The sequence below is a fragment of the Prinia subflava genome, chromosome 9 (genome assembly GCF_021018805.1).
Source record: "Prinia subflava isolate CZ2003 ecotype Zambia chromosome 9, Cam_Psub_1.2, whole genome shotgun sequence".
Classification (NCBI taxonomy): domain Eukaryota; kingdom Metazoa; phylum Chordata; class Aves; order Passeriformes; family Cisticolidae; genus Prinia; species Prinia subflava.
Genome location: NC_086255.1, coordinates 17,874,758 through 17,897,385, shown reverse-complemented (window position 1 = coordinate 17,897,385; position 22,628 = coordinate 17,874,758). Strand labels below are relative to the sequence as shown.

The following is a 22,628-nucleotide window of genomic DNA, read 5'->3' as shown; positions in this document are numbered from 1 at the left end:
AGAACTCATTTTTTCCATGCCTGGCCTTTTACTCTTATTAGGAGAGGGCTAATGATTACTGCATTCAGAGTTTAAGAAACTTTAATTACTTAATTTTTCTCCACTGCTCCAAACAATTGCATAGATAGTACACTGGATTGTGATATTAGCTTGTTACAGAACATGCTGCTCTTATTTCTTCATTCCAACATTTCTTGCATCTTCTATCCAGCAGTATGCCTAGTGTTAGGCTGCTGCTGCCTGTAAGGTTAGGAGTGTAAGTGCTGATTTCTCGTATAACACCAGGGATAAGTGAGTATGCACTAACAGCCACCGATATCAGTAGAACTAAATTCTGTGACATGTCAGGTGTACATCTTAGAGGAAAAAATAAATAAAGAAAGCAAACATCTTTCCATAACCCAAGTCTAGATGGGAATAGGGAAAAATTGTTTGTGCCAACCTTTCTTCTCTCTCCCCACTTTCATCCCACAGTTTTAGTACCAAACATAACTGAAAGCTTTGGAGTGTCTAAACTATTGGAATAAGATGTTCTTTTATGTTTGGTTTCCATCTGGGTCTGGAGGCAGAAATGCCAGAATACCACAAGACAAGCCTCTTGCATGCTATTTCTGATCATGGACAGGAATCTGGCCTGCCCCCCAGAAGGGCCTAGATGTGTTACAGCATTAGCAGGCATCCCCCAGAGCTCTGGGAAGTAAAGCAGTGTCAGACCATCACCTCCCTAGACTGTATTTTCTTGGTTACTGGGTACATGCAGACTTTCCCATGTAAATGTAGGCAGCACTTGAGGACTTTCAAACACAGCACTTGTGCTAACTTCTGTAAGCAGATCATTAAAAGTATTGCCCAAAGTGCCCAACAAAGGTGTGTAGATCTCAGCTGTTCTCAATTGTCATTCAGTTTATAGGTCTCCTTCTATGCTGTTGTTAAGGCAAATAAATATATGAATAAATGGAAGAGGATCCTTCCATGAAAATAAAAACAGCATTTCTGAAAACATGTGCAAATGAGTACAAGTTTCATGGACTATGAAGATAGTAAGTAAAAACGTGTTGTGATGTTGATTATGTTTGTTTGCTTAAGAGCATTCTTTGGGCTTCTGTGTACAGCAGCAAAATGCCTCAGTCTATCTTCCCTTACCCAAACAAAGTACCCTCATTAAGAGATTAAAGATGTTATTCCAATACTATTCATAATGTATACACTTTTCAGCCCCTCACATCTGTTTTCTGCACTATTTATCCAATCATCGAGACCTTATTCATATTTGCCTTGAAGATAACAGGACAGGATACCAAAGGATTCCTGAGCTGAGAGGAAATGGCAGAGGGCTGGTGTAATGGACTAATTAAAGACTTCAAACTCAGACTAGAGAAATCCAGAATGCTGTGGTGTGGAGAGAATCACAGGATACACAGAACTACCCCATTTTTAATGACACAGGCGTGATCAAAACCTCCGGAACATTACATTCCTCATGCCTCTGCCAGATCAACCAGCTTCTGATAAGTGGCTGATGTTCTCAGCCACACATTAAGAGAGATGACAGGTTTTACTCGCATGTGAGGAGTGATGAGGAATCCAGGCTGCTTATGAGAGCAGAGAGCTTTGTCTCAGTAAGGCACTGACAGGCCACATGTGAGTCCATCACACTTTGCTCTCTTCCTGACCTCTCAGTTGTTTGACTGTCTTGGTTCAAAGAGCTCTGATGGCAAGGTAAAATACAGTATGAAGGTGAAGTCTGTTCTTTTCAGTGTGTACTTTTAGATAAAATGCCTTCTCATATCACTTCTACTGCTAGTAAATGGAACTGCAGAATACTCATATGCATGATTTATTATAGAAGTGAGCTCAACAGCCTGGATCCCTAGGTGTTACTTAGGTTTCATTTCAAAAATTCCAAGAGAAAGAGAATTATACAAAATTTCACTGCAGAACAATAAGCATACTTTATAAGACAACTCTTGTAAATTATTTCACATATCTGTTCACCTAGAGATGTGTATGTGTCGTATAAGATGGATGAACTTAAAACAAATTTTCAAGTCCAAACCTAATTAATTTAAACGTTGGAATTATGAAATAAGGTTTTCTGGGTACTTTTCAGGTGTTACTTTGATGAGGTCAGTAGATAACAATGAAACTTCCACAGGAAATGCTGCAAATATCACTTATGAAGCGTGAGTTAAGTGAAACACCAGGAAAGATGTACAAGGCAAGAGGTAAAGAATAAGGATATGTGTGGTGAAAGGAGTTACAAAGTGCTGGCTATTTCTGTGGCCAATGTCACAGGGAATTTGATCATAAAAATTAAAAGCTTCTGAGCTGCTAGGCTTAATGAATTAGAGCCATACTCAGAATGGATGGCTGTAGCAAACTCAGACTCTTTGTGGCCTGACAGTTGGGTACTTAAAACAAGTGTGAGGACATTTCAATGGTCTAAACATTACCCAGTGTTTGGTACAGATCTTTATGGAAGAGAGTTTTAAAGAGACATTTGAAGAATGTTAGGGTCACATGCTCTGCTTCTTTGTCTGGCTATGGTAACTAGTAAATCAGTTCTAAACAAATGACTGTTTAAGTGTGTATTTGAAGAAATGAGAAGGCTTGCCAAAACAAGAAATTCAAAGTTTAGAAAGAAGATGAAGCTTCAATCTGCAAGAATAGTTTACCAGCCTCCAGGCTAATGAAACTTCTCCCTGGCCACTTTTCAGCTGTGCAGACAGTCTAAATTGTTTTGGCAACCAAGTGCTTTCTCCTACAACAGACTAAAAGACTATTTTACAGAAGGGCATACCATGGGTGCCCTTGGCTCTCACACCGTGTGGCAGATTATGGCCTAATGTGAGCCTGGGTGTGCTTTCTGCATGATCTGAGCTCTTGCACGGCCTGCAGTGCTGCTGGCTCTGCTCCTCTGGGGAGAATTGGCCTCTGCTCACTCCATGGTCATGGCTGCAGTGGCCTGACAGCCCTTGCCACCATAACATCATAAGGCCATGGAGCCTTTCTGCTTGGGAAGTTCCTGTTTCTGCTTTAAAGTACTCAGAGTACAAATCCATTTTCTGTCACTGTATCAAAAGCTCAGTTTGGTTGTGAATTTAGGGAGTACTGTGACCCCAGGGTTCTCTGACCTGGACATACACTAGAAGCAACTGGAACTGGCTATACCCTGAAGCATCAGTGGAAAATGCCTTTTGAGTTTGCTCTTAAATTCTGCTTTCTTTCATCTTCTTCCCACACTGTGTCTCTTTCATTTGTAGAGGACTGACTCAAATGTTCCTATTTGAATACTGCTGAACAGAAGTTTGATAGCACAGATGAGAACAGATCTTTAGGCACATTCCTTTTTTCTGACCTGGACACTGTGAAGTGCTTGTCTGACGCAGTTTTCTCATGGGAAGTGAACCCCAGCATAGCGACCTGATGATAATTACCCAAAGGCCAGGGAATGGAGAAAGCTCAGTTTAGCCAAAATTCACTATTGTAGCAAACTATAAGCTCTAAATTTCTGGGGGGTGCACAAAAGAGACTCAGGGCTGAACCCAGGAACTGGCTACCAAACACTCTCACTGCAGTAGGAATTGCAGCTATTTAGCTACTTCTAGGTCTTCTGCAAGATTCCTGTCAACTGTGCACAGGACCTCTGGAGAAGATTTACTTATGGTGTCATTGTGGAAGAACAGTGATTCTAGTTTGATTTTGATTGTCACAAAAGAACAGTGTGTTAAGATTTGTACAGTTTTCAATGTGCCAAATGGCATAGTTAGTTGTTTAATAACATGAATTCTGTGCCTGCGTTTTTTTTCCTGGCTTCTCAGGTGATCGATCATGAGAAAGTTTTGAATTTCCATTTTTTCCCTTTCCTCACAACTGAAGTTAGACCTCCTTTGTAACATACTCGAAACTCCGTGGATGAGAAGCATAAGACACTGCTTTGAATGTGTACTATTATAGTCATATTAATATCAAAGGTGTTGACGTTTGTGTAGTCTTCTGCATCTAGACTGAAGATTAGGACCTGATCAAAGATGTGATTAGTTGGGTTTACACAGTCTGGCTAGGGCTTTGTCCATCAGTCTCTGATGGACCTTAGGCATCACTGAAGGGCAGGAGGCCCTCCTTATGTGCTTTTATCACTTGGTGATCTCAGGAGAGACTGGCCAGCATGAATGGCCGTGATGAGCAGCACACCCTGCTGCCTGTCACAGTCACAGGTTAATCAGGGTATGGGAATTTGTGAGAACATTAATAAATACAGATCACTCTCTAGAGGGCTGCAATACATTATTTTAGCTCTCAACAATAACAGACCTTATTATCTTTCAGGGAGAAGCTCCTGTCAGGGCAATCAAGGATGGACACTTTTAATGAAGACAAATGATCTCCTTCAAAGGAGCGGTGAGCCTTGATTTGGCTTAATGGCTCACTAGTACGAAGCATGGATTTAATCAGCGCTCCAGCTTCTGTCACGCATGGGCCTTGAAGTCAGGTAATTGGAGGCAGGTGCTAAGTACAATTTAAATGAAATATCTAGTTAATAAGGACAGTTTGAAACATGCCATTTATACCCCTCCCCTAAGCCCTACTCCTCTCAGGGACATGAAGACAGCCAGCTGTGCTTGGGAACCAAATGACTTAATTTCTCAGCATTGCCTTTCACACTCAAAATACTGTGCTGCTAAGTTTAGCTTGCCAGATGCCCCAGCTGGAGTGACCTTCTTTCAGACAAGATGGGCAACTGAGGGACTGTTAGAGCTCATTATGCTTTGTTTTGTGCTGGAAGAGGCAGCACAAAACCAAAATGTGGACAGAGATAAGGTCCAAAAGATTCTGGCCCTTAAATATCTCAGAGTCCAATGAGGGAATGAGAGGGATCAGAGTAGTTTCCCTAAATGTGCATTGCCCCTAACTGTGGATCTCAACGTGACTTTCCAGGCTGTGCTGTGCATTTTAGAAGGTCACAACTGCTTTGTTGATATTAGAGTTTGTATGACACCCAGTGCCACTTATACTGGAAACTGAGGAACTTTCTGGAGAACACCAAGGCTCTTTTCCGGCATGCCAGCCTGATATGTTTTCTTCCAGGAACACAATCACAGTTTGTGTTTATATGCATATCTTTTTCCTTTTTGGTGCTAATGGGGCATGAAGGAAAGCATATGCTCTGAACTTTTGAGTGCCAGCAAGAAACTTCTTACTACTTGTGGCCTATGTGCAGTTTCATTTGGAAGCATGTAGGAATTGTCAGCATCACTAAGTCCTTTGCTTTAAAGAGAAGTATTTTGCCTTCTTTTTCCTTTTTTCCCATTGAAGAACTTGGTCATGGAGTCATCTACTTATGAAGTAAAAAGTGCTTGTGGCTGAGGAAGAAAATCTGACCATAAAACTGTGAACAATTGGAACACTACTGAACAAAAAAATGAATGCTTATGTTTTTAATGTATTTCCAATCTTTGAAGAATGGCCTCTCTTATTTTCAGGCATTTGATGTCAGCAATGCTGAGCCTTATAGGGTGTAAAGGGAATTATAGAAAGTTCAGTGAATATCACTAATATATTTTTCATGCTCTAGGTTTGCAGACATGAATCAACACAAATCTGGCTTTTAAATCCTAATTATCAGTTATTTAAAAGTAGGGTTTGGAAGGCAAAAGCATAAGAGCAATACTGTAGGTACTACAGGATCTCCTTTGGCCCTTTGAGGCCTTTCTGCTATCCCTTGAAACTAACAGTTAAGAATAGTGAATTCATAACAAACCCAAGATTTTACTTCTGTGGGAGAAAATAATTAGCCACTGGGTGTGGAAGTATTTTCCATTAGCCATTTTTTAAACCCAGACTGGAATTCAACTAAGCCTGAAGGGACTACATGACTGGGAGAAACCACAAATCTTCACTACAAGGAGATTTCTATGATCAACTGCTGTGAGGCTCATTTCTTTGTCAAGGAAGTGCACACAGGCAAACAAGGACCATCGATGCAACTAAGGAGTCAGATATTTCTGTGTGCTCTCTTGGGATGTCATGTGCTGTTCTGCTTTGCAGTAGGGCAAGGCAACAGGTAGGGCTGCCTCTCTACAGCAGGACTAAAGCAACCTGAGCCACGGTAGGTAGGTGCACTTATTTCTGTCAGCATGATATGACAGTGATGTTGGCAATTGACTTCTCTCTATTAATACTTCATTACAGCAGGAACATTCAAGGAATCTTTTTTTAACAAAGAATTAAAGTAATCTCTGGCTCAAATTGCTTATTGAAAGTCCTTGGAAACAGGAATTGTTCCTGGGGGCCTCTACAGTCTAGATTGTCTAGATTTCAGGAAACCAAATAAGTTTTGGCTTTTCAGATACATTTTGAAATTCATTGTTGCTCTTTTTTTTTTCATTCTTTTCCCTTCATCTGTTTTTTTTTTTTTTTTCAATTGGGAAAATGATGAGCTATAATTAAGAGATGAGAAATAGAACAATATTGAGAAGGCAAATGGGTCAAGAAAAGAGTCAGAAGTAAAATACAGGCCTTTTAGATTGAAAGTTAGTATTCAGCTGACCAGAGTCCTGCTACCTTTCTGCTTTATGGCTTGAATTCCTTACAATAGCCTCAAAGGAGAAACATTTCCCATCAGTGACAAAACAAATAAGAAGCAAAATATGCAGATGGCCTTGCAAGTTCATAACAACATTGTGACCATGGATGCAAAAAAAGCTGCAAAAAGCTGCCAGCTATTAGAATTACTGTGTAGCTGCACTGGGTACCAAAAATCAATGGACAATGAATAGCATAGGCTGCACCACAAACTAAACAAGGCTGGCTGCTGTGTGAGCAAAGGCATTGTGTCAGTTGTGATCATGTCTGCATGTAGTGAAGGAGAAAAGCAATGTTCTGTAAACGGCAGTGGTTTGTGCTTCTAATCCCAGAGTCACATCTGTGTAAGTAGAATTTGTCATGACAATGAATGCTGATGGGAGGGAGAAAAGAAGGGTAATTTGATTCTGGATTGTGTACTAGATAACAATGTGTTACAATGTCTACCTTGCCTTTTAAATGTTGATTGTATCTGTGTATTCGTCAAAGTGAGATGTTTATGGCAGAAAGAGAAATTAGTATTCCGTCAGAAAAGAAAGCATTGGAAATACAATGATATTGGTTTTAGTCATTGTCCCAAAAGAGGAAAAAGTTCCCAGAAGAAGAGGTGTTTGTGATAACTAAGTAGATCACTTTAGTTGATGTAGGAAAAAAAGGTGGAGAGAAAGACTAGACTGGAATTGTATTTCCCCTCTCCTCAAGAATAAGAATTGGGTCCACATGTAATCATGAAGTGATGAGTAATCATGAGTTGTGGTGTGTTCCATCTGCAGTCATGAACTTCTCAAAAGATATACACAGCTCCTAGAGACAACTCACACCTTAATACGAGGATATTCCAGTTTAGATTGGAAGCTATTTGGATAGGCCAGGGAGAGAACATAACACTGATAGCTGCAGTGGGCAGGACACAAGATTAACTAGGCTTAGCTGCTGACTCACAGGAATAACTCGTGAGACTATCTCCTGAGCTGAATCACCCTGAGACTCTTGTTAGTTTGTCAGGGCACCAACAAGTGTGCCCAAACTGTGTGTGTTCTTCTGCATGGCCTTGGTTGCTGTGTACCCTGTAAGGAGAAATGTGCAATCTATTCCCAGCTACAAACGACAGACAGGCTCTGCTGTTCTTATGGACAGTGACTGCTTCAGCACAATGTCATCTGTGAGAGCTGGTGCAAAAAAACCCCAACTTCCAAGTTTGCCTATGTGCAAGATTGCAGAAATAAGGCAATAGGGCAGAGGTTCATTGATCCTGATCAGGATTCACTTTCCCAGAGCTGCCTATGGGAGCTGTTCACTGTAAGGCCAAGTCATTTTGTCTCAATGTGTACTTTAATGTTTGTAAAAAGCCCATAAATAATGCTCTCAGAAGTGAAATGATTTGAAGCCCTCCATGAAAAGTTCTATCCAAGCCCAAGCTGCCATAATCAAGCCAGCCCCAACAATACCTCGTGGAATATGTTCCTTTCATGTTTGTTCTGGGGCCATGGGGAACAATGTCCTTTCAGGACAATAGATGTCTGCAATTCGTGGTGAATTTCCTTTCCTTCTCTCATTAAAGTCCATTCATTTTGAACTCAGCCTCATCATTCTCAAAAATACATCTTGGATATTTGTCAACTTCTATTCATCTTACTTAGTCTTTGCATCTAATCTCTTTGAGTCTGAATATTTCCTTTGATGGCAGAGCCTTGAGAGTGCTGTTCTGCCAATTGGGATGCATTGAGGAGAGCCTCTTGGCAAGCTTGCTCATTCTTGGGAAATAGACATATTTGAGTAGTGAGACCTCAGGCATTTATACTGTGCAGGACACCACAATGCTCAGCACTCAGGAAAATTCAGAAGAGAGCCACTGCCTAGAAAAGCAAAATGCTTACTGGCAGATGTTTTTCAAAATGGAAAGCTGGCTTTAAGTTCAGTACTCCCTGTGAAGTCTCAGGCAGGCCACTTCATCTGAGTATGTAGCCTGGAAGGCAGTAACACAAGCTCACTTCTTGTACATGTCATTGTATCTTTTTCCTACTCTGACTTGTTTCAGGTAGAGGAGAGCAGAACTGTGATGGTGTTATTCCCTGGTAGTAAGTGAAAAGAGATTGACTCCTTTCAGATAAAACTGTTCAACAGCAGTGAAATCATAACAGCTTTGGCCTGCTGATGATTCAGCAGCATTTCATACACTAACAAGCAAAGACTGTCCTCAGCTCCTTACCCTGTTCTCTTTAAAAGGGAAAGGCACTGTACGTGATTGGCACTCAAGAAAGAGGCTTCTACTGCCCTAACTCCAGAGATCCTTGAGAGCTTGGTGACATCTGGTGGGAACTGGAAGGATCACAGGCCTTTTGTAATGACTGCAAAATAATTTATAAAAAATAAATTTTAAAAATAGTCCCCCTGAAACAAGCAGCAAACATTTATAGATTATATGCTCTGAATCACAAGAGTAAAAAATCTAAACATGATGTTATAATGATACGTGCTGAAAGCTGTATAGTTCAGAGATCAAAGGGCTTGAAATGCTGATGGGACATAACAGAGCTGAAATAGAAGGAATTTGTCATTGGATTTTTGCAGGAATGTAAATGCCATCTTTTTATCAGTCTGGTCAGAATATAAGTATAAAACCCAAATTATGCAGGTTGCAACTGCTCATCATGCAGCTCTAGGCCCCTAACATATGATCAGTCTCCATCATGTTGAAATATGCAAAAAGCACATATAGTAATATGGAATTTTATGGCCTGGAATGTACCCTTGTGGATTTGTTCAGTGACCCACTAGTGAGCAGTTAGGTATGCGTGTCCAGAGCTAGGATGAGGTGTGGGTCTTCCAATAGGCACTAAACTTCAGTGAAGGGAAAGATAGTGAAGTTAAAGTTCTATTCAGGACTATTCTGGTAAGGAAAGAGGAAAGGTGTTGCATGAAGTTCAAATTAACTATCTTTTTGATCTGCATGAATATGTGTGTGAATAGGTTTTCCCTTTTTTTTTTCTGGATCTTTTAAATCCCATAAACATAAGCACTATTGCCATGCCTTTCATTTTTGCAACTGCTTGTTTTGAATCTGGCTGTGTACAGCATTTCTGCACCTTCCTTCACAAGATGGAGCAAGTAATACCAGCAAGATTTTCTCCCAGTGCATTTTAGATATTGGAACAGTATGTTCCAAAGAGAATATTCCTTGCATTTGCCAGAGGTTTTGTGAGGTCTTTGATAAAGGCAGAAAAGTCTGAAATATTATTAATCAATCTCCTTTTTTTCTTCCTCCTTTTTTAGGATTTCGAATGGGAAAGAATGAATTTAGGAGCAAATCAGTAAAATGATGGTCAAACTTTTCAGGAGCAATTAATAAAGCTACACCATAGATCTGGCTACAACTGAGAGTCCAGAATGTGGATACATATTGAAGGATGCTGAAAAGGGACCTTTCAGACTTTGCAGCCACTGGTAAGTTTAAACAATTGCAGCCTGTTGCTGCAGCTTATTTTTCATCATCTGGTAAGAAAGAGTTAGGTTAGAGGACAAAGCAGGGTGGATTTTCAGCCTATCAAGTCGAAAGCAGATGCCCTCTTAGCTACTTAAGAGAGAATTTTTATTCTATTCACACAACTATTCTGGTTGTGTGCCTTGAGCTGAGCAGACCTCTGCCTCCCTTCACATGCCAGTTCATCTCTGCAGTGATGTCATGATGTGCAGTGTCACTGCTGATAACCTTTTTAGCAGAGGCAATTGTCTGCAGACCTTCATATATGAGGCTGCTTGCCGTTGTATGAGCTTTGTCCCTATTGTTTCTGACAGCATGAGGTGACCTAATTCACTCCAGTGGGTCCATCACACATGTTCTCACTGGGTGATTTCCCCCTCTGACAGGCCATTGTCAGCACCCATCGTGCTAGGACTCTGCAAGCCCTTGCCTCATGTTCATGCAAGCACAGAACTACGCACAGAAGGGCCCTTGCTGAGAGCTGGTCTGGTGAGTGGGTGTTTGCATGGGCATAGTGAGCACAGGGCATGATCCTAAAGCTAGCTGGTTAGACCTTAGGCCTTTAACATGGCAGACTATATGAAATCTTTGGAGATTAGAGTTTGGTTAGACCATTATTTCAGCTTCCCTGACAGCGCTGGAGCTGGATGCAGTTCTGCTGACAATGAGGAGTTTGTTTATGGAGCTATCATGACACATTGGTAAGCTGTTAAGTCCATGCACAGAAAGTCTTGTTCAATGCTCTGCTATACACATGACATCTTTTGGATCAGAAAGATTCTCCTGCCCAGACAGGAATGAAGGTAAAATCCACACTTACTAGGTCTCTACTAGCTGTAAAAGGTTGAGTATTAAATTAATACTCATTAATAATTAATATTATTGTAAACCTGGTTGAATTTTTTTGATTCTGTTCTGTAGAAAGAAATGTCACATACAGGCACTCACAGGCAAACACACACATTACTGTGTCTTGAGGATTGAACTGATGTCTGATTTTAGTGTAGATTATTCTGTGATTTAGCAGAAGGTGAGAACAAAGCAAAAAAGAACAGTTCTACAAAAAGTTAAAGAAAGGTGGAAATCCTCCCAGCTAGCCCCATTTCCTGCATAATTTGTTGGCAATCTGTTTCCATTATCAGCCTGCTCCCATGGCAGGTAAATGCATCCACACTAATGCAGATGCCCTTCCTAATCTTGCCAGCTTCCTCACATACCAGTACACATCATATGTGTTTGTGACATGAGATGAATTTGGAAAGAGTATAGTCTGCTTCCAGAGTATATTCTAATTCCAGAAGTTAAGGCAATAGCAATATGCAGGCTTGGTGCCCTCAGCGTTATAGGAGTGACAGAGTTAAAAGCAGATCATTCACATCCCAATCCCAAAGAACAGCCAGACAGGAAGAGAAGTGCTGGCATTTTGGATGGCAACTGTGAATGGAATTGAACATCTGTAAAGTCTCTAGCTGAAGGCTATGGAGAGGACATAGCTCCTCTATGGGGATATAAACATGGGAGTAATGGGCACATTACCCCCATCTGTGCCATGTAATGATTTTGAGGCAAGATGGACTGAAGCTACAGAGAGCAGCACCTTTGGTAAGAATTCTTCTTTTCTGCCCAAGGTTGTAATCACTTCAGCAGCTACAGGCTATTGATCAGTGAAGCCTTGACCACCTGGAGGTAGCCTAGCTGCACTTTGAATTCCTCAAGGACTTCACAAAATACTGGGAGCCAAGGTGCTGGGAGCCAGAAGTGAGATGTGTAAACCTTTTGCCCTATTAATGAAACTACTGAGAGGGGAGGAATAGGTGGAGAAATCTCTAGGTCATTGAAAATCTCAGCAGGAGCTGGCATGGAGTGCTCTGGAAGAAGATGCTCTTGCCTGGAGCAATGTTGCTCTGAAGGAGCTGGGTATTTGTATTGAGCTGAGAGGTGTGGTCATCCCAGTGCTGATGGCATTCCAGGCTTTGTCTGGATTCTGTCTACGGGAACAGTTTTAGGTCTTTTGATCTAAAATTGCAGTCAAGCAAAAGGAAGGATGCTGAGACCATGCTAAGTGACTCAAGTTAGGTGATACTAGCAGAATTTCTAGCTATGAAATACCACTTTGTTCCTATTCAGTTTTCAAATAAGACCTTAGCAGAATCCTACTCTTTCCCTTGGTTAATTTTTTTCCCTTAATGATTCAGTGCTAATTTCCTAATAGTAGACATACATATATGCTCCATGAGTCCTAACTCACACACAGAGGTGAAGGGGAATGTGTGGTAACTGGAAAGTGCAAGCATGAAGAATATTTCATGTATTATCTTTTACTTGGGTACTCACTCGGCACTTCCTAAGCATTACCTGTGACTCATGCATCTTCTTTAACATAGCAGTAGACAAAGAAAATGAGGCATGATACTGTTAAGGAACTTGTCTTAAAATGAATTATAGATATGATGAAGAGAGGAACCCCATGAGTTCTGGAGGAATATGTGTAATGCTATTCCAAGTTAAATAAACTAACTTTTTATTTCTTATATCAAGTGAAAGTCAAAATTCCCTGAGGGTTATTCAATTGTTTCAATTTAGGATTAAAAAAAAAGTCAGAAAGTGTTGTCTGTGTTCCTTTGAGTACTCAGCTACAAGTTTTGTCTGCTTCAAGTGGATAAAAAAAGGATGGAATCAGCATAGGTTAATGAGAGACCAAGGTTCAGTTCCTGCTTCTGGAACAGTGTCAGCCTCCTGATCAGCATGAGAATGTCATCAGGATGGTTCCTTCGATGACATGGTGCTAAATCTGCAATAAAATAAAGAGCTGGGGGAAGTTTGGGATTTTCTTACAAAGACTCAGATTTGGATTTGTTGTTTCATCCAACATTTCAGAAAGTGTGTGAGCTAAGTTTCTGTCTGCTACAGGGGTGCTTTTGCATGTGTTACCATTTGTGGCAAGACTGCAGGCCAGGCATGCTTTCTCCTGAAGTTGTATCCCGAGCTCCTGCTTTATCAGCACTTTTATGAATACAATAACAGCAGTTTCCTTGTGCTCATGGTGGGGATTTGCTTTGTGAATACTTGTGTTGCTATAGCTACCTTTCCCTAATGTTCATTATTTCTCATAGTGTCCTTGTCACTTATCCAAAGGTGCTGGCATTAAGCAAGCTCACAGCATGTTGTTTCTGCCTTGGGAACTATTGGTAGGTGTACTGAATGAGCCAAGAGGTACTACAGCTGGTGCTTTGCCTGGAATAAATCTGCTTCAGCCATGAAGGAAGTGGTAATGGAAGTAGTTAGAGGCTTTTTACAGCAGTGCAATGGGAAAGGAAAGCCTACAGTCATTGGCATGTCTTTCCAAGAGTGCTGAACGGGAAGGAGAAGAAGGGATTGTCATCTCTCAAGAGAACAAATGCAGGGAGGGGAGGGAGCACAGGCAACCTCAGTTAATTGCTAGGTTGTGTAATGAGCTGGGGTGCTGGACAGCTACTGTATAGTCCCCATTGTGTCTGTCGCCTGGTTGGGGGTGTACTGCTCTCAGGCATTTTAACTGCTTTTTGGGGTTTTGTTTTTGAATGGTTTAATGAGAAAGCTAAATAGCTGTATAATTCAGAACAGGATTGCAAAAAGTTCACTGTCCCTCAGGCGTGAATGTGTAACTGGTGCTGTGCAGAAAAGGCAGTGAATTCTGAATAGCCACCTACTTCATAGGAGAGGACACTGAACAGTTAAGGCTATGTAAAAAAGTAGAGATGATCGCTGGCAGATATTTCAGACTGACATCCAGGATATGCTCTATACTCTTCATCTTTTCTTAGTCTCCCATATTGTTTTCTCAGGCCCTGATCAGTCCTTAAGTGGTATTAAAACAACAACTATCATTTGTTAATAGGCACCACAAACTCTACCTCCTAATGTCAGTAGGCTGTTGGATGTAGCTGTTGCATGGAGTCTTAAAACCAGTACTTGCATATTAAGGCCGCTGTGATGATTAAGAAATTGGAATTAAGAAATGTCTGTTGTGTAAGGAGAAGCTGACAGAGTTTGGGCTGTTTAGAAAGGAGAAGAGAATGCTCAGGGGGATCTTATCAGTATGTACAAATCCTGAATGGGAGGGAATAAAGAGGTAAGGAAGCAGAAACAGATTCCTCTTAGTGGTATTCAAAGACAGGACAAGACACTATGGACACAAACTACAATCCAGGAAATTTCATTTAAGCATCAGAAAAAACCGTTTTTACTCTCAGGATGGTCAAATAGCAGAATTGCCTTGCAATGTCAAGGAGTGTCCATCGTGGATATACCCAAACCCCATGTGAATGGAGTCCTGAGCTCAAACTGACACTGCTGGGCATTGGAGGATTTAGACTGGATGGTTCCCACACCTTCCTTCCAATCTCAGCTATTCTGAGCTGTGGTTCTGGGATCCAGTTTTAGTTGTTTCATGATGTTGAGCCTGGAGAAGCATGACTGAAGTATGAGGTTCTGTTATTCCTGGTGTGCACAAAGTCAGTAACCAAGACAAAACAATTATATCAGTCTGGCAATACAGAGTACTTTTCTAGTTTCACAACCTTATTTCCAACCCTACAAATCTACACCAGTGCAAGATTATGTGCAAGCCACACTTCAGTGTTACGCATATCTTTATAAGTGCTGTGTCCTTCCATCACACACATTGCTGGACATTTAAAAGCTTCATCTAGTAGTGGAGTCTAACTCTCAATCTGCTTAGCCTGCAAGGATGAGCTCTCCTTTCTGTGTAAGGAGCTCAACCAACTTGTATTTTTTTGTTGTATTACACTAATATTTAGTCAGCTTTGCAAGCACTAGGCAGGTAATCATACTGAGCCCAGCTTTGTGATTTAATAGCTCGAGAAATACCATTGTCCTTCACTAGTAACTGAGTGTTTTGCAGCTGAAGTTGCTGTTCCTATGTAATTCCAATAAGTACGGCACTCAGATTATACAAAGTATCATTTAAATTACTATTTATAACTGCTAAAACTGTAAAGGGATGGAGAATAGTATAGATAAATGTTGGGAACCCTGACTTGTGCAGCAGCAAACAAGCATCCAGTTTGGGTGCAACACACCCTGCAGACCCTCTCTGTGGAACGGGTGCCCCATTTTGGTCATTTGAATGATTGTATTATTTTTTCACAAGAAGACAATTCCATTTGGTATTTCTATTACCCAATAGAAAGAATGTTCCTGTGAGAGCTCCTTGCTGCACTTGTAGGTATTGGCAAAAACTCACAGTGGCATAATATCAGTCAGCAAGTGGAGTGTGCCCACCAGCCCTGTGTTACGTTTGTCTGGCTGTGTTTATTCTACAGCTGGGACACGGAGTGCGCCCGTGCCACGGGCAGGAGCGGCCGCTTGCGATTCGCGCTGTCGCAGTCGCGATTTGCCCCTAGATGGCAGCGATTGCTGCTCTTTGGCACGACTGTGCTGTGGCTGGATGGGTTTCGTCACAGAAGGGGCTGTTCTGCGAGGTCATAAACTTCAGCTGGAAAGACAGGAAAAAATATTGACTCATCTAAGAAAATTAGACTAATTTTCTGGCTTTCTAAGAAAATTTAAAAGAAACATGATTATATTAGGATAAGTTTCTACTTTTTAGAGTCAATTATTTTAACCTGACAATGCTCTTGTAGACAGTAGCAGAGCAGTATGATTCTCTTTTCTAACTGAGGAAAGATAATTTTGTCTGTAGGCAAAGAATCAGAGATTTTATCATCTGTGTTTAGTTCCCAAGTTTTCCAAAACTCTGTGGACCTTGGACAGATCACCATCCACTGCCTCACTTCCCTGTGAATGAAATGGGACAATAGATTTTCCTTTCTTTTCAGTTTATCCTGACTTGTCAAGTAGTGTGAGCTCTTTAAAGAGGGGCTTATCTTTTGTTCCATTTGAATGCATATCAGTGAGCCTCGATCTCCAGGGAGTTTTGCATGAATAAACACAGAAGCGTGACACTCAGTTGTGCTGTGTGTGGAGGGAAATGCTTATCAGCTGCTGGATGTGGCCAGATTCCACTATACATCATCACAAAATCTGCCTTTAGAGGAAGTTTAAAGATAAACCCCTATCAATAAAGTATTTTCCCTAGAGCTCATATTGGTAAATAGTTAAGTATTGCAGCTTCTTTTTTATAAAAATAAGTTGAAATTAAGCAGATTGTTTTCAGAAATCTTTTTAATATCTCTATAAAACAGGAAAAATTGATGTCAAACAGCAAATACATCTGTCAAACAGCTGCACAGATGATGTACAAATAATGACCTATGATTTTCTTCTAAGCCCAGAATACTTGTTCTAAGCCACAGAAAAAACCACCTTTGCATAAGATACAGGAATATTGTCACAAAGAAGCTTATTAAATTATTGTAGTACAAAAGATGACTGTGCATTCATTACAGTGTAATGCATTGATTGCCTAATAGTACATGTGCATTAATTAAAGTCCAAGTGAAAGGCCAAATACCAAATGAAGGTAACAAAGTTATGGAGAAAATTGGCTGGTGATATTTGACAAAATTGTGCGAACAATCCTTTGTATGCAATGTAAAGATAATAAATGCAGAATATATGGAGACTAATGCGTCAAGGAAGGACCAAATACAATGAATTTAAGACAAAACATTGAATTCTGTAAATGTTTATATCAATGTAAATCCAGGGTTACTCCTGGATTTATTTAGCATTGCTCTGTAACTTTATTAATATGTTTGAAATTAGCATCTGACTTACATAATTTATTGCATTTCTGTATTTTCCTGCCTCCAGACTATTGGAGAGCGGAAAGTAAAAATGGGCTATGGCCTTGATTATAATTGCATTACAGAGGCTTTTTCTAAAAGCCATACTTTAAATTATTATTTAATACCCCATTCTTTCTGAATTATAAACCTCTAATTTGTAATAGGTAATAAAATAAATAGGTATTTTATTTTCTTGCTTCAACTGCAGTTTTATACTCAATGCCTCTTAATATTTTCTCTTTTGCAGAAACCAAATAAGTTTTAAAAACATGTACAATTTAGTTAGATTGTTTCAGTTTCCTATGTTTACAAGTTACTCTTCTAATGCACATCCAATCCTTCCATTTGTCACCTTCTAGGTAAGGACTTAGAAGTACTACTATGGAGACAAATACATTTTTACACCTTGAACAGCATATTTATGCTCAAATCCACTCATGCAAAGAGAAACACTTTTTACAAGAAAAATAAAATGTACAGAGAGTTCTTTAATTTGGGGGCTGATTCAGGCCCTACTGAAACCAGCAGGACATCCCATATTTCAGATCCTAGGTAAGAATGAGAAGATATATAATGTAAAGGATTAGGGAAAGATGAAATGTATGTGTGTACCACAATGCACACACAGTTGTTTCACCTGGCTTAGTATTACATTCATTTTTCTATGGATGTAGAATGAGAATACTGATGCTATCTACATCTGTTCATATTGCTATGATTAGCAAATTGACAAATTTAATTTAAAAATTAATTAAATTAATAATTTAATATAAAATTAATATTCCATCCAATTACTAGAATGCTCTTCCTTTGAAGAGAAGCAGGGTTTAAAGGCATCCTATTTTTTCTGCCATTTTTTATTGGTTTAAGTTTTCTAGTGATAGTGGTATAAACTCATGGGCTGGAGTAATGACTGGAAATGGTTCTGCATTGTTCAAGCAGCCAAAGGTCACCAAATGGAGCCCTCCCATGCAAAAGCATAACTGCTGGAGTAAACACTTGATTTGCAGTCCAGAAGCCAATAGTGCACAACAACTGAGGGACATCTAACCTTCCACCAACATCAACACCAACAGAATCTTAGATCTTTATAGCTGCCCTCTGGATAGAAAGCTAAATCCAAAGGCCTTGCTACAGTCCCAACATATATTCTTAACAATTAATATGCTATTACACAGAATGGAAAAAGTGTCCATAGCAATTTAACACAGCAGTGTTGCAGTGCTGGGTGGCTGTTTCTTCATACTTTGAGCCAAGAAATAAGTGATTTACACAGGACATGTTAACCAGGCTTTGAAATTACTTTGAAATCAGGTTATCTAAAAAAGCTCATAATAGAACACTTGTCTGTGCTGGCTTGACACTTTAAAGTTGTTGCTGAGCAGTCCCTGGACTCCAAGTGGAATAGCAACAGGAAGAGTCATATTGCAGAAATCATATTCAGTAGGAATCCATTGCTCGGAGGATCTGAAGGACTTCCAGCACAACTTCATAGCAGAATAAATATTCATCCTGTGTGTGGAGACACCAGTGTGAAACACCTGGTTACATTCTACATAAATTTTAGACAAAGGATGGACTAGCTGAAGTTATATGTTTATACAAAGCATCTTTGTCATATGGGTACAAAACTTACATATTTAAGATTATCCTTGTTCTTTTTGTTCCATCACTGGTAAAAGTACAGGAATTCTGTAGTTTAAGCATGTGCTCAGCTCTCATTTACAACAGTGAAGGTTACATATTTGCCTAATTTTAGTCACATGCTCAATATTTCTGTGATACTTGCTTTTCTTCTTGCTTTAGAAAAAGAAAGTGATGTGTGGTATCTGTCCTATATTGCTGCTTTGCTGTTATTTCACTTATTTAGTAAGGGACAGACTTTCATATTTAAAACTAGATACCACTTACCTAGAAGGCTGTTACTTTCCTCAAATGAGAGCACTAAAATTATATTTTAAGCCAAAGATTTATCAAAGCATGGAGAGGTGTACAACTGATTGAGGCTTTAAAAAATAATAATATGCTAGTTGCATGTTTAGAACTTACCTTAGTTTGGATCATGCCAAAACGCTGGTCTCGCAAATCTCTCACGATCTGCTTGATGTTGAACTATCAGAAGAGAACAGTTTTTGTTGTGTTGACATGCAAATTATAAAGAAAGATTTAAGTATATTCAGATGGGGAAGCTGTGACCATTCTTTTAGAAATAGTATATTTGTAGTTACTATCTTTGTTGTTTAAAAACAATAAAAGCTGGGTTTATTCCATTTTGTTAGGGTGAATTCTTGCAGGATTTATTCTGTTCTAAGATGCTCCCACCATCTTGTTGACATCCATACCAGTTTGTAATATTAACAATGACCTGTTTGATACTTACACATAAATCTTTCTCTATATGGCTGAGAAGAATTTCCACACATAGCAAAACTCCACTTCTTCCAATGCCAGTGCTGCAGTGAGCAATAATAGGTCCTGTCCTGTGAGCTTTTCTCATGTGACAAATAAATTTTACGAGCTGCTCAGCCAGTTTGGAAGTATTGTGGCCTGGCCAAGTGGTAAATTGCAAATGACTTATAATGCGCTTTTCTTCTGTCTGGAAGAGACCAGAAAGGTTAAAAATCATCAGTCCCAAAACCAATTTTCAAGGAATTCCACTATTTTTTTTCCCTTCAGCTTTATTCTTAAAATTGTTAGTTTCATCTACAATTCTTTAGCTTTTCATACTTGAATCCATTCAAACTTCTCTAGGTTTCAAGAAATGCACTCAGAAACACAGGCCTAGGAAATTTGCTTCATATGACTTTGATGAGACACTGAAGTTACTCTATGGCCCTGAAAGAATGTAGTTATGTCATTTGTTGGTTAGAAAGGAAAAGAAAAGCATTTTTAAAATTAGAACATTGCAGTACCATTTAGCTTAAGCTGTTTCTCTAGCTGAACTAAGCTTTACTAATAGAAGAGTAGTAACATGAAAGCCACAATAGTAAAATTGTAAGTATCTGATGGCTATCAGGTATAAAAAATAACTTGTGATTAGATACTCTATATGCAAACCAACTAAAAATGCTTACAAGAATAAATAAAATGTAGATTAAAAAAGAGTACTATTAACTGAATTTTCCTAGGTCAGTACTGTAGCCAGTTCACAAAGCCACATTAAAATCTGAATGCTAACTACCTGGATTTTTAATATCAGAAGAATTTGAATGTAAGTATGGGTTTCTGCTGAAGTAGACCTGTGGCTTTCTGTAGTAGTTTGCTACTAGTTCAGTACAAATATAGCAATCTTAACACATTTGTTGAAACAATCAGATATGGTGTTCCATCTTGCCATTTTAATAGTCCTTTGGAAAGACTTATATCAAATGTTTTACAGTGCTTCACACTCAGTGACATAAGGTGAATTTCGTCAAATACACAAATTGTTATCTTGATGGAAAAGGCACCACAAGTCTGGCAGAGTTTTTTTATTATGTCACTAAATAATATGTCCTGCAGAAATTTTTGCAAAGCTTTACTCAATATTGAGAGAAGACTGGTGGACTTATACCTGCCCTGTTTTCCATGTTCTTCTACCTGGATTCTCTATTTGTTAAGTTTCTAAAAAATTGCTGCTAGATTTGTAGTTTTATCTGTGTTTGTGCCTTTTCTTGAACAAAACAGTATCATTTGTCCTAAATTCTAGGATAAAAGCCACCTTCTTCCCTTCTTTCCATCCAACCACATTACAGAATATAAATCCACTCTGGAGTGGATGTGATTTGATAAGAACCATTAGCAATTCTGCGAAACACTGAACATACCAGTTCTATGACTATTAGAGATCTCATTTTTGGAAGTTCTTCTCGAAACATATATAATATTAGATTCATTGCTTATACAATGAGAAAAAAGAAGCACCTCATTAACCCCAATTTCATGACTGTTATTCAGATCTTTACATCCATAAAAAATATTGACCACATCTTATGGAAGAAGCAAACAATACTACTTGTATCCACTCACGTAAACGACATAATCAATTTCATCATATATGAAAGTATTGAGTCAACTTACCTGCTTGTTGATAATTTCTATTTTTCTAATTATGAAGTATTCCAGAATCTGGTAATTGTGCAGCCTGAGATAGAAATCAGCCAGGTCTTTGGAGCTATAGGGAGATTCAGGCCAGTATCGATGACATTTGACTTGCCCTAGCTCCACTTCTTTTGTCATCATGGCAATCACATCTGATTCACTCTCCCAGACCATTTGCCAGAAATCGGCCATAGTGGATGGCAGAGGCCCTTGGGTTATGATATAAAAGTGTTCCTCTTCTCCAACATTCATTCTAATGTAACTTGCATTAATGTAGCCATTCTTTTCTCCCAGAGGAACTCGTGTCTTATCATCTGTACAGAAACAGAAACGTGCTATTTCAGCTGTGGATCTGAAACAGTTCTACCATCTCCAGCACTCAGGATGTAGGAAACCTCAGTCTCTCCAGAAAAGTATGACTCTGGATCTTAGAATACATTTGACTAGTAGCACTAATATTAATCATTGCAAGTAGGAATTCCCACAGATAAATTGTATGGTTCATTGCAGCTTTACTTCTCTTAAGGTACTTGTGTAACACTGTGAAAAGCCTTCTAATTACTACAGAATTGTTTGCCAGTGTTCCAAAATAGTGTATCCAGTGCTGCTTTTCATGTATTGCATAGGAATGTTGTCACTGGATATTGGTGTTATAAACCAGGAAAACATCTAAGAATATATCTACTGCATCACTGATATGTAGAGATGCTACAACTTTTTGCATGTGTTGTCCTATTGCTGCAGTTTAGAAGGATATTAAGGGTCAAGAAAGTTTTCTTGTGTTTCTCTGATGACTTTGTTCACCAAATGTATGTTCTCACTTATGTGCATACTTACATGGAAGGATATCTTGGTATCTGTTTTTGTCCTGGTTTTCTGGTGCTTTGCCAGTTCTGCAGTCATCTATTGGTTTCACATGTTCTAAAGCCTAGATCAAAAAGAAATAGTCAGTCCATGTTGTTGACTCATCAACAACATCCATGTTGTTGACTCATCAACATCCATCCTCAACACACACCTTTTACAGTGTCAGTGTGAACAAACTTTCCTGCTGTATATAACCCAAGACTGGGCAAATAGACTTCTTACAGAAAAGAATCAGTACATCATTCTCTAAACTTCCAGGCAAGGAATTCAATTTGCTTTGTATTTTCTTTGCCTTGCACAATATTTCATTTTCAAGTAATATTTCCAACCCTCATCATTGCAAGTCCGTGTTGTATATTGCTGAATTATAGATGTTTGAAATACTGTCTTGGCCAAATGTCAGCATTTGTGATTGATAACACAATGACTAAAGCACTATCTATTCCAATATTAACAGTGCAATAACGACAGGGAATATTTTTCAGTGATGGAGAAAATGATGAATATGGGGCACAGCACCAATGATATTAAGTGCAAATCATACAGTCATTAAGAACTTCACAGCAAATTTAGGGGAATTGAATGCAGAAGCAGGAATGTGCAAGTTTATTTCATTTACATTTTTGTGTTACCTCGATTTTTTTTTATTCTTCTACCTATTTGCTATGCATTGCACAATGCTCAGCCATCACACTCTGCCACTATACATTTATATGAACTGAAGTACATGTGGCAGTTCTTGAACTTAATTCAAATTTCTGTGACAGAAACTTGAATTTCATCAGTTACTATGGCTTTTACTCAGATAAAATATCCACTGGCTTTGGTAACCAGCACTTTACTTATTAGATTTTTATGTATTC

The 22,628-nt window shown here is 39.2% G+C and overlaps 1 protein-coding gene and 1 long non-coding RNA gene across 9 annotated transcripts in view; one reads left to right on the top strand and one right to left on the bottom strand.

Annotated features, from left to right (window-relative positions):
* The first annotated feature begins 4,083 nt into the window (after nucleotides 1-4,083).
* LOC134555065 (uncharacterized) lies at nucleotides 4,084-10,571 on the top strand. The gene is made up of 3 exons (XR_010081368.1): nucleotides 4,084-4,492; nucleotides 9,859-10,029; nucleotides 10,453-10,571. It is a non-coding gene; the product is annotated as an uncharacterized LOC134555065 (long non-coding RNA).
* Nucleotides 10,572-16,234: 5,663 nt separating this feature from the next.
* FRMPD2 (FERM and PDZ domain containing 2) overlaps nucleotides 16,235-22,628 on the bottom strand; it is a 66,474-nt gene continuing 60,080 nt past the window's right edge. For all 8 annotated transcript variants that reach the window (XM_063405707.1, XM_063405712.1, XM_063405713.1 and 5 more), the window contains 5 exons: nucleotides 21,736-21,826; nucleotides 20,878-21,212; nucleotides 19,199-19,414; nucleotides 18,868-18,930; nucleotides 16,235-18,330 (listed from right to left, as the gene is read on the bottom strand). In XM_063405707.1, the coding sequence (XP_063261777.1) occupies nucleotides 18,259-18,330; nucleotides 18,868-18,930; nucleotides 19,199-19,414; nucleotides 20,878-21,212; nucleotides 21,736-21,826 (777 nt within the window). In that variant the 3' untranslated portion in view covers nucleotides 16,235-18,258. The remainder of the gene's footprint in view (nucleotides 18,331-18,867; nucleotides 18,931-19,198; nucleotides 19,415-20,877; nucleotides 21,213-21,735; nucleotides 21,827-22,628) is intronic.